This window comes from Macrobrachium rosenbergii, chromosome 44 (genome assembly GCF_040412425.1).
Source record: "Macrobrachium rosenbergii isolate ZJJX-2024 chromosome 44, ASM4041242v1, whole genome shotgun sequence".
In the NCBI taxonomy this organism is placed as follows: Eukaryota; Metazoa; Arthropoda; class Malacostraca; order Decapoda; family Palaemonidae; genus Macrobrachium; species Macrobrachium rosenbergii.
The window spans coordinates 7,525,504-7,543,375 of NC_089784.1; the positions used below are offsets into that span (position 1 = coordinate 7,525,504).

General features: G+C 36.2%; 1 protein-coding gene across 15 annotated transcripts in view; it reads right to left on the minus strand.

The window, feature by feature from the left end:
- Positions 1-17,872, minus strand: part of Galphao (G protein alpha o subunit) — a 421,275-nt gene that overhangs the window by 66,732 nt on the left and 336,671 nt on the right. For all 15 annotated transcript variants that reach the window (XM_067087655.1, XM_067087658.1, XM_067087657.1 and 12 more), the window contains one exon: positions 12,362-12,522. In XM_067087655.1, coding sequence (XP_066943756.1) covers positions 12,362-12,522 — 161 coding nt within the window. The remainder of the gene's footprint in view (positions 1-12,361; positions 12,523-17,872) is intronic.

Consider the following 17,872-nt stretch of genomic DNA (forward strand, 5'->3'; position numbering starts at 1 on the left):
AGCCAATATAATGAGGATGAACGTTTCCGTGGTACTGATGGTTGGGGAATTTGAGACCGATCTTAAAAGCTATTATTATTGCCTAATTCTTGAAGGATAAAGATTTATGGACACAAAGTCTCCGCTTACAGGTGCAGGAGAAATGTAGCTGCAACGAATCTTAAACTTTGGAAAAAGTTAGTCTAATTTAAGAATCTTTTCCTTTCCTTATTCAATTTTATTTATACAAACTTTTACATCCCTTATTAACTTCATTCTTATTTGCTTATTAACTTCCCCATAATCATTTTACATTAATACTTTCAAAGTTCCATTTCCTCCTGCATTCAATTCACGTTCTAGTGATGTATAGAACCTTCCTTATTTACTGGAATGTCATTTTGATCCATGTTTGCGACCACAAACACGATAATTTCAACAGTAATGAGCCGTTTCCATACAGCCCACATTCTTTCAAAATTTTACTTTTCTACCTCTCTCCAATGGATTATACGGGCACAAAGATAATGAAACTCTTACTTCCTTTTAATCTAATCCAGCTTACTCTTTACGAATTTATCAATGAATTTCGTAACTGGAATGGTTCTTGCCTTTACCTTTTCGTAAATCAGGACCGTTGGTCCACGCCCCTTCTATCAATCGTTCAGTTTCTTATATCTAAAACATACCTAATTCCCCCCCTCCCCCTCTCTGACTCCTGAGTGACAGTTCATTTTCAAAGAGTGACATTAACATTTCCCCTCCGGCACAATTCTCTCTTACACATACGCACAAACCTACACACTTGTACGTACACTCACTTTCAAGTAATTACCCATCAGGAACCAACCAGACCGAAGGCCTTCATCGCTCCCGTCAAGACAGTACTACCAGATTTTGTACCAACATACATTTTCACTTCGATTATGAATTTTATCGATTCTGAAGTGAAAGTTTCGTTTGTTGCCATCTCCTGAATCGAGGTTTCCTCAAGAGAATATATTAAATCAGAAATTATAAAATGTTTTATTTTTAAAAATTTCAATCGTTACAAAAACGGGCGTTGATTTGTAATGGTTCAGATAAAAAAAAAAAAACACACACACACAATAAAGTTCCTTGACAATTTAGACGCGTCTCCGAACTCTTAGTACTTGATCAGTGCTTTACTGTTAAGCCGGCTTCAATTACAAAATCTTACTGTAGTTTATCATAACATTCTAGAGTCTGATGAAAGTACGCAAATAATAAAAAGTGTTACGATAAGCGTACGTCCGTAGGTGTCGCACTTCAAAGTAATATTTCTTATTTATGCAGTTACAATACTGGTTTAACTTCACGCCAACAAAAGTTTAAGGTTCGGTAATTTGAATAATAGATTATGGCGCCAACGAGAGAGAGAGAGAGAGAGAGAGAGAGAGAGAGAGAGAGAGAGAGAGAGAGAGAGAGAGAGAGGATAACTGATTAAAAATTAATAAACAAATGGCAAACCTTACGCAATGTAAGGAACTGAGTCGAGACCAATAAAACCTCTGTGTAAACAAACACAGAAAAGAAAAGCAATTTCCAGTTTTTCATATCACAGAGGAAGGGTAGGGAATACTCAGCGGGTAAGGAATACTCAACGGACGGGTAATATTTCATAACACAAAGCAAGGGAGTTCTCGACCGCTTGAAGCTCTGCACCTCAAAGAACTTTCACACGTATCTTTATTCATATACATTCATGCACACTTGCACATACATGCATATATATACATACTATATTTATACACATAAACACAAGCATTCACACCTCTGAGACTTCAATGACCTATTTTCAGAGCTCTAGAGTGACTCATGTCCCACCCTCCGCTGCCGACTTCTCTCAGACAGACGCTAGTTTTTACGATGAATTCCGGTTGGCCTGAATCTGTTGTTCATAAATTTCCTCCAAAGATTACAGAGATAAAGAAAACGTCACTTCACAACACGGCAAATTAGGGTTTTAAAAATAAAGATTTTCTCTTCAAAACATTAAAACAATGTGGAATAAAAAGTGCCTAAGCGCGACTTTGGCGCATGCTCAACTGGATCATGGTATAAATTTTCACGGGGTAATGTTAAATCGTAATTGTTAAGTCTCTCTCTCTCTCTCTCTCTCTCTCTCTCTCTCTCTCTCTCCATATACATAATTTACCCCTTAGTTCATTAGGGATAGTCTGGATTATCTGAGAACGTTCAGTTCATTAGGGATAGTCTGGATTATCTGAGAACGTTCACGTTATTGTTCGTCCGGTTCAGGATCGAACACTGGTTATTCATTCAGCTGTGAGCTGGTCTCTCTACCCTTTACATTACAAGGTTAAAAAATACTGGGAATAAGGTAATAAGATTTTTCCGAATGATATCAAATAGGTCATTGACCTCTTAGAAGATGATGATAATCAAACTGGAAGAAAACACAATAATAATAATAATAATAATAATAATAATAATAATAATAATAATAATTCCAAGGAACTGAAAAGTATTATTTCAACCCCTTTATTTCAAAAAGCGCAAATGGAAATACTGACCTAAAAATTTACTTATTTGTGTAATAATATGACAACCATAATGGTACATATATATTGGAAAGATCGATAGAGAAGAAACTGAGATCTTAAAAGATTAGGAAATTCTTCTAGAAAAAGAATACCAAAGTAAACCGAACAGCGAGAGAGAGAGAGAGAGAGAGAGAGAGAGAGAGAGAGAGAGAGAGAGAGAGAGAGAGAGAGAGAGACTACATATGTATAAACCAGGCAGCATGTTCTCGAGACAAAGAAGCTCTACGCCTTTCACCCAACCTCCCTCTCCTACTGGGTTACGACCCAGTTGAGGGACCATTATTCATAAGGTCAGGCAAGCCATTAAAGGACACAACTGCCTTTATTAATGGCTTACCTCGATGGGAAAAGCTCGGTTACTTAAACGTCACCAGACTCTTGAATGGTGTAAGTGGAAAAACATGTTGGGGAAAATGGACTTCTCTCATTATAGCTTGAGTACTAAAGGGAACCCCATTTATTTATAAAATACGAAAAGAACCTTTCAACACCCTTTTTAAGCGCAACATATTTGCCGAGTATTCTGTTTTCAAATCTAATGAGACACAAGTGGCACATGCAGTAAATTGTCCTAATCTGCATTTTCAACCGCCGGATACATTTTAATTAGTTATATTTTGTTTTTAACCATAAGCATTTTTCGTTTAGATTAGGTGGCTTTAAGAGGATGATAGCTTTCAGATCCTCAGAAAGTCAGTGAGAATATGTTGCTGGCCTACGCTCTACTCCACCTTGGTTTGGCCCACCTCATTCAACTACCCTCCGCTTACTCAATTTAACAGACACGGGGGATTTCACGGGATGTGCCAATTTTTAGGATGGCTTGGAAGTCGAACCAAGATTAAACTTTTAATTTCAACTGTAAAAATCTTTAAAAAATGAAGGAAATCATCGAGACCGAATTCGCGGAATCGCACTCGAAAATGCATTTGGAATTCATGACCCCAGAGCTTTCTTAGGCAACTCAACAACTCGAACCGTTTAATCTAATGGTTTCTTCATCGGAATTCGCTCTTTCCTATCTATGCAGCAACCACGCAACGTATTAACACTTCCAGTAATGCTACCAACGTAATCAATATAAATGAACCATCTTTACATCGAGAGAGAGAGAGAGAGAGAGAGAGAGAGAGAGAATGATATTTTTTCATCAACTTGCTGGGAATACAATCCATAGCTCCTTAGTGGTATCTGACAACCACCTGAGCGACGAATATTGTTTAAAACTACCACTAAAAATTCGATTTTCTATTCTCTTTAGTCTTCAACTGCTGTAGTATACTCGCATATTAGTCCGTGGGCTTTTGGACTGTGTGACTAATTGCAATTATGCTCTACACACACATACGCAATACATATATATATATATATATATATATATATATATATATATATATATATATATATATATATATATATATATATATATATATATATATATATATATATATATATATATATATATATATATATATATATATTCAAATTTATAAATAATATATACATATATCATATTCAAATTTCATAAATGTATATATGTATATATATATATATATATATATATATATATATATATATATATATAATATATACAACCATATGTCAATATTGTTTATATATATATAATATATTAATATATATAGGGCGGCATATATATATTTATATATATCAGGCACAGTTAATAAACATTAAACCATATGTCAAATTGTTTTCAATTGCAGATTTATTAATATGAAGAGAAGAAAGGGACTTGAATTTCCTATATGTTAACAGTTAATATTTTGTAACTGAAAATGTCCAGATTTAAAAATACACTTTAAATTTTTCTAATCGATATTTTTTAAAAAGATCTCAAAAAATTTATACAATAAACTAAATACAGCGAATATAAAAGCACAAAAATGAAAATCTGTTACAAGATAGGTAATTCATAATCATCCTCTGTAATTAACTTCAATTTATAAATGTACGAAGAAAATAATTCCATTTATAAAATCCTGCGCTGTCTATTTCAAACTGCAGCAACTGAAGGTAATCACACACGGCAGAGGAACTGCTTGGTGAGCGACCTCCTCCTACCCATAGGCCTCCAGGATCGGAGCCCCAATAAGGAAGCAATCTTTACTTCACGACCATTTTCTGCCGGACGGCAGGGCAGAGCGGACATCATGCAACCATCGTCCTCATCACGAAACCATGACGTCAAACATCCACTCCTCTCCCCCGGCAATACTCGAGTTCTTGTCATTCCAGTAGAATAAACGAATTTCCCCTAACAATATCCCCCGGTCGTGACAGGAAACGTTTTCCTCAAGTTTTTTAGCTCTGATTATTTTCGACGTCAGAGAAACTCCTATACCGCTAAAACCGAATGTCCCAAAAACGAGCCAAATTCACGATATAGAACACTGAATGGTGGACACATGTTTAGACAGAAGTCAGTATAACGAGACACAAAAGTTAATGTGAACAGACGTGAAAGTTCACGGTCAACTTAATATAATGAATATCACAAGTTTCATTAACTAAGAGAGAAAAATATATGGGTACTTCACAACAATGAGTTATGATGCAGACTGCAGTCACACGAAATTCGAGAAGGGCTACCTCTGAGCGATACTTTTCCATATCTTTGACCTTTCCATTGATAGCGTTTCTTTAACTACATGCAACTCGATAGAAATTCCTGGTGTGACTCTTGACTGCAAATTCAATTTGAGAAATACATCCGATTTGTCTCCTTTTTAACTGTAAAAAAAATCGGCATACTGAAATTCCTTTAAATTTTTGGAGAGCGTCCTGAGAAACTTTTACAATTCTTTTATTTTCCTGTTTTGAATACCGTTTCCTCGTTTGGTCTTCAACACCTGACTCATCTTAAACCTTTGAACTCACCAGAATTCTAATGAATTTTCTATTCCCAATCTTGACGGCAGTCTCTGGCACCGTCGTTCAATTAGCTAAATGTGTATTCTGTACCAGATATTTCATAACTCTTAACATCCATTTTATTCAGGTCTTACCAGACTTTACCATCCAGCACTTAATACTAGAAATGCAGATAATTCTAACAGTCCTACCCATTCTTCTGTGAGGTTCAATATCACACAGTTTTTTTTTTTTTATGTATTATTTGTGCTGTGGTCAAATTATGAATGATGTTTCAAATACTATAGTTGAATTGTTTGAAATTCGAAAGTTCAAACTTTGTGCAAATGCTTTTTGTGTCGAGTAGGCTGACATGACCCTCACTTCATACATTCTTTGTTATTTCTCTTTCATAGTTTACTTTTTACTTTTCAATGTCTTTTTCTGTAATGGGTTTCTTTCCCTAAAGAGGTCCACGGGCTTCTAGTTTTCTGCTTTTCCAACACGACTGCATATGGCTTACAATAATAATAATAATAATAATAATAATAATAATAATAATAATAATAATAATAATAATAATATGGTAAGCTAGGAGCTTCTCCCTTGTATAGACTGTCTAGATCATAACTGAAGATATGAAAATGGAGTGCAGTATTGATAAATGTGCAGTTGTAAATATAGTAAGAGGAAAGGACGTCCAGGGTGAAGGAATCATCCAGTTCCCATATGAGAGAATCATCAAAGACATGGGAGGGTCTGGATACATACCTGGGAATTCTGGATGTTGACAATATCAAATATCAGAAGGGAATAAGTCTCATGAATTAGGGCGATACTACAGTCCAAGCTCAATGATGGAAGCATTATGAAGGCAACTGATAAATGAGCTATACAAGCATTAAGATTTAGTGGAGGAAAAGTAGACTAAACAAAGGAAGACCTAGAAAACATTGACAGAAAAACAAGAAATTAATGACCATCAACAAGGCTCTGCTACACCCAAGAGCAAGTGTGGCAAGGCTCTAAATACCAAGAAGAAAAAAAAAAGGAGGAAGAGGAATGGAAAGTGTGAAGGTCTACATCACAATCGATAAAAAACTCTGTGAAGGTGAGCGACTGTTAGCATTCGGTAATGAAACTCATTTCTGTCGACCAAGAACCTAAAAAGTATATGGAAAGGTTCACCAGCCAACAAGTCAAAGGAAAGAGAAAGGAGAAAACAAACAAGTGTATAAATGGCCAGTACCAGAGTTAGATTCGGGATGTAGTTGGAGATAGCAGTTAGCAATGCCTGGCTAGGGGAGAATTCAAGGAGGACACTAAAAGCAGTTTGATGGCAGTAAAAGACCAAGCACAACGTACACAATATGCATGAAATAAAATTAATGGCCAAATATTAGTATCATTTAAGTGGCACAAATGAAGACCGTAAACCACGTCATAATTGAATACCCAGCATTTGCCCAAAATAAATACAAGGGAAGGTATGAAACTGTCAAAAAGGCCGCGCACGGGAAGATTTTCACAGAATATAGCCCACCATGTGCAGATACGTAGCACAACAATTTACTCACAAAATAATGGAAAACGAAAAATCAAGGTACTCTGGGACTACGCTATGAGGACTGACCATATGATACAGCCTCATAGACCAGACCTACTCCTAGTAACTAAAGAAACCAAGAAAGTACCTCTGATATATGTGGCAATATCATGAGATACAAGACTTAAGGACCAAGAAATAGAAAAGGTGGAAAAATAACAAGATCTAAAGATGGAAATAATGAGCCTAAGGTAAACTGGAAAGATGCTATAGCAAGATGAATTAAATCCACAATTTTCTTTACGAAGTAAAAAGTACAATCCGAAGTAACAGAAGGAAAAATGACGCATTCAGATATTCCGTAGACTTAGTACAGTTGTTCAACGTACTTCCGCGTAAATGAACTTTGGAGTTTCTTAACCGCAGATTTGGAAACATTCACCAAGGCCTTAGGCATCACCTATAAAAATGCATACATACAGAATTACCATAGGTTTTAATACCTACACCAAAAGACCACATGCTTGATTAAATATGTCAGCGCCCAATCAGAAAAGCTTTGAGATAACTGTCCATAAGGAAAGGAATGACTTATGAAATAAAAGAAAAAAAAAAAAAGAGACGCTGTACGGTATAAAGTATTTCGTAGTTTATGAGCAATTCGAAATGGGTAGCATTCAAGCACGTTTATAGTAAAATAGTAAAAGTGAATGCTGCGTTGTCAAGAAAAATATATACAGTATATATATATATATATATATATATATATATATATATATATATATATATATATATATATATATATATATATATATATATATTATTTCTGTGTGTGACAAAAAGTCAGCATTTACAAGGATAGTAACTCGTGATTGAAGTGTGTCTTCTTTTCAATGTGGACAAGATGCCATCAACAGCCGCGTACAGTAAGATATGTGCGCAGCATTCCTATGCAATCAGATTCAGAAAATATTCATGACCAGATGCACATCACTTTGAAAGATGGCGCAAGAGTAAAGAAAGCTCGAGTTTTGTATACAAGAGTACATCAGGAGAGCTCATGAATATAGAGCGTTCTTATCTAAGTACGCTCGAAATAGCGCAGCATGTACATGAGAGAGAGAGAGAGAGAGAGAGAGAGAGAGAGAGAGAGAGAGAGAGAGAGAGAGAGAGAGAGAGAGAGCATTTGAAGTTAAAATGTGCTGATGAAAATATTTTTAGTTTTTCCTACTGTAATGTTTGACCAAAAATGAACTTCAACTGAAATTTTGTAATATGAATTTTTGGGCCTAACTGAAATAATGAATCCATTCAACGTAGAAATTAATGTGGTTTTCCTGTTGATATTATCATTATAAAGAAAATTATAAAAAAAGCAGCGTTCATCCGAACACTCCTTCCTGAAAGCTGCTGTTAGTAATTCTTTCTAAATAGGTTTTGACTAAAGAGTAGCTTAAGCTATCAAATGCATTTATCCTGATGTCATTCTTAATAGTTGTCGCGACACATACAGCGATGTCGCTGTACACCTATGGAAATGCGTTACTGACTAAATATTTCTGAAAACAGTCCATTTTACAGACATTAATAACTATTAAGTGTGAGCTATCTCAACACGAGGATTTAGAGAATGCTAATATCTGAGGAGACTGCAAAGAGGCATGAATCCGCATCTTCCACAGCCTCATTAATATCAAAATAGAACGGGATGCACTAGAATCGAGGAGGCGGTATAACACGAGGCTTAGCAACATAACTGGCATTTTTAATGAAGAGTCTTTTGGTACGAGGGTGACACGGTAGCTTTGCGGGTGGGACCTGAGGCACCCACCCTCATACAAAAATATTCGCATCTGACATATTCTTTCTTCTCACGAATACAAGACGAAGGGATATTTTTTTAAAGCACGTGGGAAGATGACTGTTATTTCACAGCTCAGGTACAATCTCCCTCTCTACATACATAAATAATACACACTAACTATATATATATATATATATATATATATATATATATATATATATATATATATATATATATATATATATATATAATTATGCTCGTGTGTGTGTGTAATCCACTGTCATGATAAAACAAGACTGAAAGGGTTACAAAGGTATGATGAAACTTGAACATTTTTGTCATTTGTAAAAGCCTCAGCAGTCATTTGGGAAAATTTCTTCGTTGATTCGATTTATAAATTTAGCGTAACGACCTGGAACTAGAGTCGTTAAGTAATCAAGTATTTAAAATTTCTTCTGTAATATTCCTTGGTTTTAAATACATATTGGTTCCATTCAATTGTGGAGGTCACATGGTTCAAATCTGTCCGGTTTCTCAACAGTAAGTGTGACATGCAATTATTTTGAAAATGATGCTAGAACAGGGAGAAAAAAGTACAACGAATATGCAAATACACCACTTGAAAAAGCAATATAAATTAGCGGTCAACCAAATATTTCTCTAGAAATGCCATTATAAGCCCACGAAAACCGTATCAAAATAAATCATATCGCAAACGCTTTTGCGAGTGTGTGTGTGTGTGTGTGTGTGTGTGTGTGTGTGTGTGTGTGTGTGTGTGAGAGAGAGAGAGAGAGAGAGAGAGAGAGAGAGAGAGAGAGAGCTAATTTTTCCGTGGTGAGACCTAGGGCCCATTTCTTACCCCATCGAGGGACACGCCAATGTACTTTACTCCCACTTACTCTTAACCTAGTTTGCCATGATAATCCTCCCGAGGTACAGAGAAAGGTTTCGCTGTACAAGACGTCATGTCTCTGCTTTACATGGCACGAAATTCCCATGACAATGATTAGTACCAGACAAATTTCCCTCTAAATGTAAAATATATAATTCACCCAAAATAAATTTCGAGAAGATGCATTAAAAAGACACTAGAGTACATCCCTTGCCCAATCGACGGGAGGTGGTCGCCTTCAGCGAGGGAGAGGGAAACGGACTCGGTACAGAGCTGACTTCGACTAACCGCTGCACTTGGCTCCCCTCAAAAAATACGGCGCAGAATAATAAGGAAGATAATTCTGAACGAACGGAAGGCCTCCCCTAACATCACTCATAAAAAAGGAAGAAAAACCAGTATCTGAGCCTTCCCTCTACCCATCGCCCAATCCCAAAAGTACAAAAGAACTCCATTTATGCCCCGGCGTATGAGATAAAGAATAGAATAGCCCCTGAAGGAAGCTTCGGAGTGAGGGGTCGGGCTGGGAGGTAGGTGCACGGTGGCGGTGGACTTCCCCCTTTCTCTCTGTGTGGGCGTAGAGGTGAATGACCTCCCCTCGGAATGCCATTACCACGCTATTACCCACGAGGGAATCTATAGGGAACCTGGGCGGAATCCTCGACAGGCATTCACGAGCGCCTCTGCTACTCCAGATGTCATGATAGTGCCCCATCAATTGCCCCAATACAGACAGTGGGAGAGAAAGAAAGATCCCTTGTTCCTGAACGCTGGACGGGCTTGGAACAGAGCACTTTAATCAATATCTGCAACTGACATACAAAAAATACAAGTAAATAAAAGGTCAACAATGTCGATGGGATACCGGATAACATACAAGCGTGTATGTACACAGACTCACATATTATACACACACACACACACACACACACACACACACACACACACACACACACACACACACACACACACACATATATATATATATATATATATATATATATATATATATATATATATATATATATATATATATTGCATGTTCCACAGTGGGCATAAATATGTTACAGACTTTTTATTCTATAATATATTTTCGTTTGCCTATGAGGTTCACTCAACCACGGAATTTCTTGATTACCTTGGACCGCTTAAATTACAGAGAAATATAAGTGAAAATCAATCTTTCAGCTGAGGATGCCAAACACCAGTCAATAAAGCGAGTAAGGATATATCGACATGCAGTTGCTGGCGGGGTAATATCACCGTTTACTCTCAGAAAATCAGTGAATATTGGATTGTTGGGAGTCCTGATATTTCTTTCACTCGGTAATACAGGATCTAGAATTCTTCCTGTTTTCGTTTTTGGACTATACCCTTTCCTTTTTTAAGAGGTGATCGACAGCTGGGTCCAAATTTTTCAGGAGTCGGCTAGGTAAGGCATTACGATACCATTAAACAACCAGGAGTTAATGTGGTTAGATCTTCAATTAAATTTCAAACAGGTATCATTGTAGCCAGACATACAAATCACACAATGAGTAAAGAAAAACAAGTCATCCAGTTTCCGACTGACACTTGCGAGAAGGGCAGGTTCTTGGGACCTCGTGACAGCACAGTTTTCATAAACAATTAGCATTTGTTTGTTCTACTGCACATAATACACAACCAATACTAAATGAATACAGTTTTGAAAACATTTTTCATGTTCTACTAACAATTAATTTGTTCACGTTTTCAATGTTTCTTTTTCAGTTAAGATGCGTACGAAACGTCGTATAACTCACGAGTCTCGGTCTTCAAATGGCTTCAAAAATTTAACTGAATATCATACTGCAGCATCTATACTATCTCCTGTAATGCTTACTTATGCACAACGAATCCATTTTTTTTTAGTTGAAGCACTTATGCCGTGAACACGGAACACCATCGTGTTGCTGGAAATTCTGAAGTACGACATACAATCCTCAGGTAAAAACAAACATATATCCAAATTTTTTTTTTATAGTGTAAATTTTTGTAACTGTATGTTTACTGTGCGCGCAAACAAATGCAATAACGATTATCCTTCATAACAGGCCATGAAGGAAAATCATTATGGTTACACATTCATTTCACAATTTAAGACTGCGTACAAAAAAAAAAAAATGTAACTCACGACTTACAGTCAATTATTCACCATCAACTATATAGATTTCTGCACAAACATATATGATAATTTTTGTATAGTATGAACGTCAAACATCTCATCTACTTCTCCCAAATGAATTGAGTAGTGCCTGGCTCAAATGCTATATTTTCCCTCTAGAACAAATGCCATTTGTAACTTAAAAAAAAAACCCTGAAGCAGAAATTTACATCCAAAATAAAAGTAATTTTGTACTCTGATACTGCTTCTACTTCTTGCTACTCCACTGGCTTTCAGGGTCATTATGACCCACTGCCGTTTCTTTGGGTTTGGGAAAGGCCCTACCATTACCTTGATCAAACAAGTCTGTTGCAATTCTTATAAAAGATATTTCTCTCTCATTTTTTTTTACGCGACAGGGACGCTTTCCCTGCACTCAACCCTCCTCTGTGACCCAGGCCCTTCAAGGTCGACGGGAAAAGATGGCCTCTTTTACAGTTTTAAAACTCCGGCTAGGTGCAAAGAAAGAAAATCGAAAAGAGAGAAAGCCAACACTTACTACTTGGCTGAATCGTTGAGCTGGTACTCGTTGGACCTGCCGAAGCACTCCTGTACACCTGTATCAGCCCAGAGTCTCTTCATGGCTGATAAGAGTTCCTCAGAGAAGGGCTCTGTGTCCTCCATTCGAGAGATGACGTCGAATACCATCTTCGCGTCAGGCTGGAAGCAAGAAAAAATATGGTCAATATTCTTTATTTTAGACAAACTGGTGATGCGTACTGTTTTTAGCTAACAGAAGACTTGATGACAAAGTGGAATAAAGAAGAAAAAGACACCGCCTAACGTCCGAAGGAAAAAATAAAGGGAGAGACTGTTTCCAATTTCAGGTCTGAATAATTCGTAAAGGTTCCGTTCATGAATATTCCAAATATTTAAGCCCAATCCAATAATTAACATACAACAGCGAAACTCCCAAAAGAAAATAATATATTTCGGCATTTTAACATGTCGTGTCCTCTTTCACTTAAAACATAAAAATCATCTTCATGGAACTAGTATAATCTGCAGTAGCGAAAAAGAGCATAACAAAATTCTCTACAGAACATGAAAAATTGCAAAATATTCAGTGTGCCATTAATACACAGGACAATAAACAAACTCAGAATCGTAGAATATATGAAACACCAGGCAATCAAATCGTGTACACAGGCAGGTGGAACAATAATAAAGATTACACCGATATGCGTTTTCATCATGAATAATTAATGCGCGAACGCAAAACACATACACTGCACCTAACACAATGAACATTTATATAACAATATCCTAAATTACTCAGGATGATAGAAACCACGCGGCTCAGAACACGGGCAACATTCCAGAATTTTACAACGGAAATGAGGAACGTATCATGTAACAAAAGAAGAGGAAATTACATACGACTTTACCAGGTGGATATTTTTGTTGTTGATGGATAGAGCTCTCGCTTTTCCTCTCCCTCTCCCTCTCCCTCTCCCTGTCTTTCGTTCGAATCCTATGTCTAGACTGTTGCAGTCTCACACAAGCAGAAGCAATATTATCATCATAAAAAGTTACTAGTAATACTGTATTCGATATTTTTATCGTTCAGGAATAGAAACTCTCTCTCTCTCTCTCTCTCTCTCTCTCAATTTTGGATTCATGGTGTAGCTTCGCATAAACAGCCGCAATATGAGTGAAAATTAATAAGAAATCATACTATACATCATACACCGTGTAAGGCCATCATATTCCAAATAACAAATATACATGTCTAAAACCTGAGCCGCTTTGTTCTCACTAACCTTGTTTTTGGAGTTAAATAGTTTACGTAATTTTACTTAAATTCTTGTATTTTTATGAGAAATATTTAACAAAACATCTTGAAAGATCTCATAAGATTAGCATGTTTTGTAGCGAAAACACCTACATCATCCAAAAAATATTTGTACCCTTATTCTTAAGTTTTTATAAAAGACTAGTTTCTCCAAACTTTGGAGTCATATAGAATGTACATATTATTGAACTGAGCAATTTCATTACCATAAACTAACGTCGCCAGAACTCTGGTTACCGGCAGAGCACTTTCTTGACCAAAATGATACTCCCCGAGACTTTCTCAAAGTTACAAATGCCTCGATGATGTCAGGAAAAAAGGGTCTGTGATGTCTCAAAACTTCGCTTGGCTGAAATGTTTTCCTAAGATGTCAGCGAGGACGAAAGCAAGATCACTGGAAACGTTCCAATAATAATTACGGCATTTTATCATCTTGTGTTGGGGCGATGAAAAAAACAAAAAAAAAAAACATGCATCTTCTTCGCTCTATATAAAATAGTTCATGGTGCTTTTGACTACGTCAGAAATTCGTATGTATGTATGTATGTATGTATGTATGTATGTATGTATGTATGTATGTATGTGTGTATGTATGTAAGAATGAATATGTGTATATATCAACACATATATAATATAAATATACATATATATAGATATGTATATTTATATTATATATATATATATATATATATATATATATATATATATATATATATATATATATATATATATATACACATATATATATGGGGAATATATGTGTGTTTATATAACAAAAGTTTACAAATATATATATATATATTTATAAATATATATATATATATATATATATATATATATATATATATATATATATATATATATATATATATATATATATATATATAATTTGTATATAAATATCACATCACCGTGACATTTTATATGCACAAATATTAAGCTGCTAATTTCATTTAATATCCAATTAGCTCTACCTCGGAAATAATACCGAAGGGGAATTATAATTGATAAGTGATAGTCACCTGACGGACTCGACCCACCGACGGTAACTATCTCTGACTTCAGTGACGAGTGCTCTACCAACCAGGCTGTTAAGAGAGGTATGAGCTGGTACCGACTCCGCCGTACGAATCACGGTCGAGTGCTGTTGCCGACGCCAAGTACAAATACCAGCACGGCAAAGTCGGTACCAACTTATACCTCTCGTGACAGTCTGGTTGATAGAGCACTCGTCATTGAATTCAGAGATAGTTACCGTCGGTGGGTCGAGTCCATCAGGTGACTATCACTAATCAATTATAATCCCCCTTCGGTATTATTTCCGAGGTTGGGAGAATTGGTTGTTGTGTGTGTGTGTGCATATAAATATATATATATGTGTGTATATATATATATATATATATATATATATATATATATATATATATATATATATATAATATATATATATATATATATATATATATATATATATATATATATTAATATATAATCTAGGAACAAAATGTAAACTACGTACTTCCCACACAAATTTAATTCTATTCAGGAACATATATAAACGTACACACACACACACACACACACACACACACACACACACACACACACACATATATATATATATATATATATATATATATATATATATATATATATATATAAAACTTCCTCTCTCGTCCATCAAAAAGTTAAAAAAGGGTAGATCAAAAGAAGACATCCACGAATAAAAAGAAATTAGAAGCAGAGATGCGAATATATCAAGCTCGATCGTGTGTATACATATGCAGCATGAATAAATGAATAATAAGTATCTGCAGGGGATGACTACTGTTTTTGTCATTAAAAATAGCTCTACATTATGTACCAGACATCAACATGAGTTAACGATATACATTTGCAAACCATGAGAATAAAAGGAGCCCTTTTCCATTACTTTGTTAATAAGAAAAAATTAAATAGTTGAAATCTCCCAACAGAGTTCAGAGATGCAAAGAGAACAATCCAAAAGCTGTGCTCATTAAAAGAATTCCCGAAAAACTCAGACATTTAGGAAATGTGGAGGGTGTTGAGGATGAACGGTATACTGCATAAGTCGTTCCAAGTGATTATTAGATGAATGGTGTACAACATATGTTGTTACAGCAATCACTGGATGAATGGTACACAACATACCTTGTTGTTCAGAGCAATCACTGGATGAATGGTACACAACATACGTTGTTCAAAGCGATTATGAATTTTTAAGATGAATCGAAGCATACGTTAGAATCTATACAGGAGTGAGTGGTCAGGTGTAAAAGTGTATCTGCGACACGGCCGTGTTTTTTCTTAATGGCTTTTCAGTACCTTACTGGAATGAGCTATGTGAGGAGTCACAGGAAAAAAAAGAGCAAAATTGTAGGATATGTTAAAAAAATGTAAAAAAAAAAAGTTGTGAAATTCAATAGTTAAAGAGTCTGCAAAAGGGGAAAGTTGATGATAAATGTTATCTTGTGAAATTATCGGGGTACCAGGAAATCTGGAATAGATGGAGCAATGAAAATACAATGAATGGTGGAAGAATATAGGCAACTGATTAGCACAGGTATTTAGGAGCAAAGATACCGAATATTGGCAGAATGAAGAGGAGGTGAATTATAGAACAGGTGAACCAAGAAAGATAATAAGGTCTGTACAGAAAACTGAGAGGAGACTTGTAGTGTCTATAAAAGCCAAAGTGGGGAAGTATGATAGGACTGTTGAGCCTGTTATTTTTTTTAGAGTGGTGATGAGTGAATAACGACTTAGAATGAAAGAAAAAAGATTTAATCCACCGAAATAAACTGTTTGCGCAATATATCTGACGTAAGAAGTGGTGTGTGAATTTAGCAAAACACAAAAGTGATAAGAGGTCGGCGTAGGTGAAAGGATGTTTCGAGATGATTGTCACGCGGAAAGAAAGGACAAACTCTCTTCACGCAAAATGTAATTACGATGGTTTACTATCACAAAATTCTGACTGAGAACCCTTCAACGGCATCAAGGGCGTTGTAAAGGCAGAGTATACGTGACAGACACACTGACAGACAGACAGACAGATGAGCTATCGCCCTTCATTCCCATCTCAGCCTGTTTGTTTCCATTTGTAACATTTTCGACTGCAGTCTTATAAACCAGGCTGGAGTTGCGACGACTAGTAGGAGGAGTTGTGACGACAAGTTCCGCTTGACAGACGCACATGCGGACGTTCAGGCAGACAAAATCAGACAGGGACAAACGGAAGAAAATGTATCGTCCCCGCAGATTTTCCAAACGCAAAAAAAAAGGTGCCCACTATAATTATAGCTAGGTGATCAGCTCATCAGTGACAGACAGCGTTAATACTTGGACAGCGGGGAAAAGGGAGGAGGAGGAGGAGGAGGAGGAGGAGGAGGAGGAGGAGGAGGAGGAGGAGGAGGAGGAAGACGGATTCTGCTGCAGGCGGAGATGGCATCCGATAATGAGCTCAGTAATTGCCTCACGGAAAAGCTTCCTTAAGTCGAGAATAAATATTGACCTAATGCTTGTTTACCTTGAGAAAGGAAGGCAACCCTCTCTATCTCCCTCATAACCTAATAAACAGCAAAACAAGCTGTGTGTTCGAGACAGAGGGAGTTATGCTATTCGTCTGGCTTAGCGATCGCATCAGTCTGGAAAGTTATTTTGATATACGTATAATTTATATTTTAATATATATTTACACTAAACTATCACCAAAGAATCATCAAACTTTGATAGTGCTAAACACGGTACTATTGAAAAATTTACCACACACCATGGACACAATAACAAAACGATCTCATCACAACCCTACCGACCCAAAACCCTTGGGAAAGAATGTGAAACCCCATACGATGTGGGAGTCAATTCACGATTCTTTTCGCTGCTCCGGCGATCCGGCACAACGTTGCCATGGCAACGAGAACGTATCGTCAAGGCAACGTCCGTGACGTCACACAAAACCTCCTTTAACTGGAGGGATGCTGAAAAAGAAAGGGCAAACCGGTAACTCCTTCCTCTCTCTCTCTCTCTCTCTCTCTCTCTCTCTCTCTCTCTCTCTCTCTCTCTCTTCTCGTATACACGCATCTCCAATGATGTTATGCATTGAAATTCATGTTAATTAAGTAAAGTACAGCATCAACTATATAATATAATCACAAAAATAATTGCAACAAAAGAAGCAGTGGTTAACGTGAA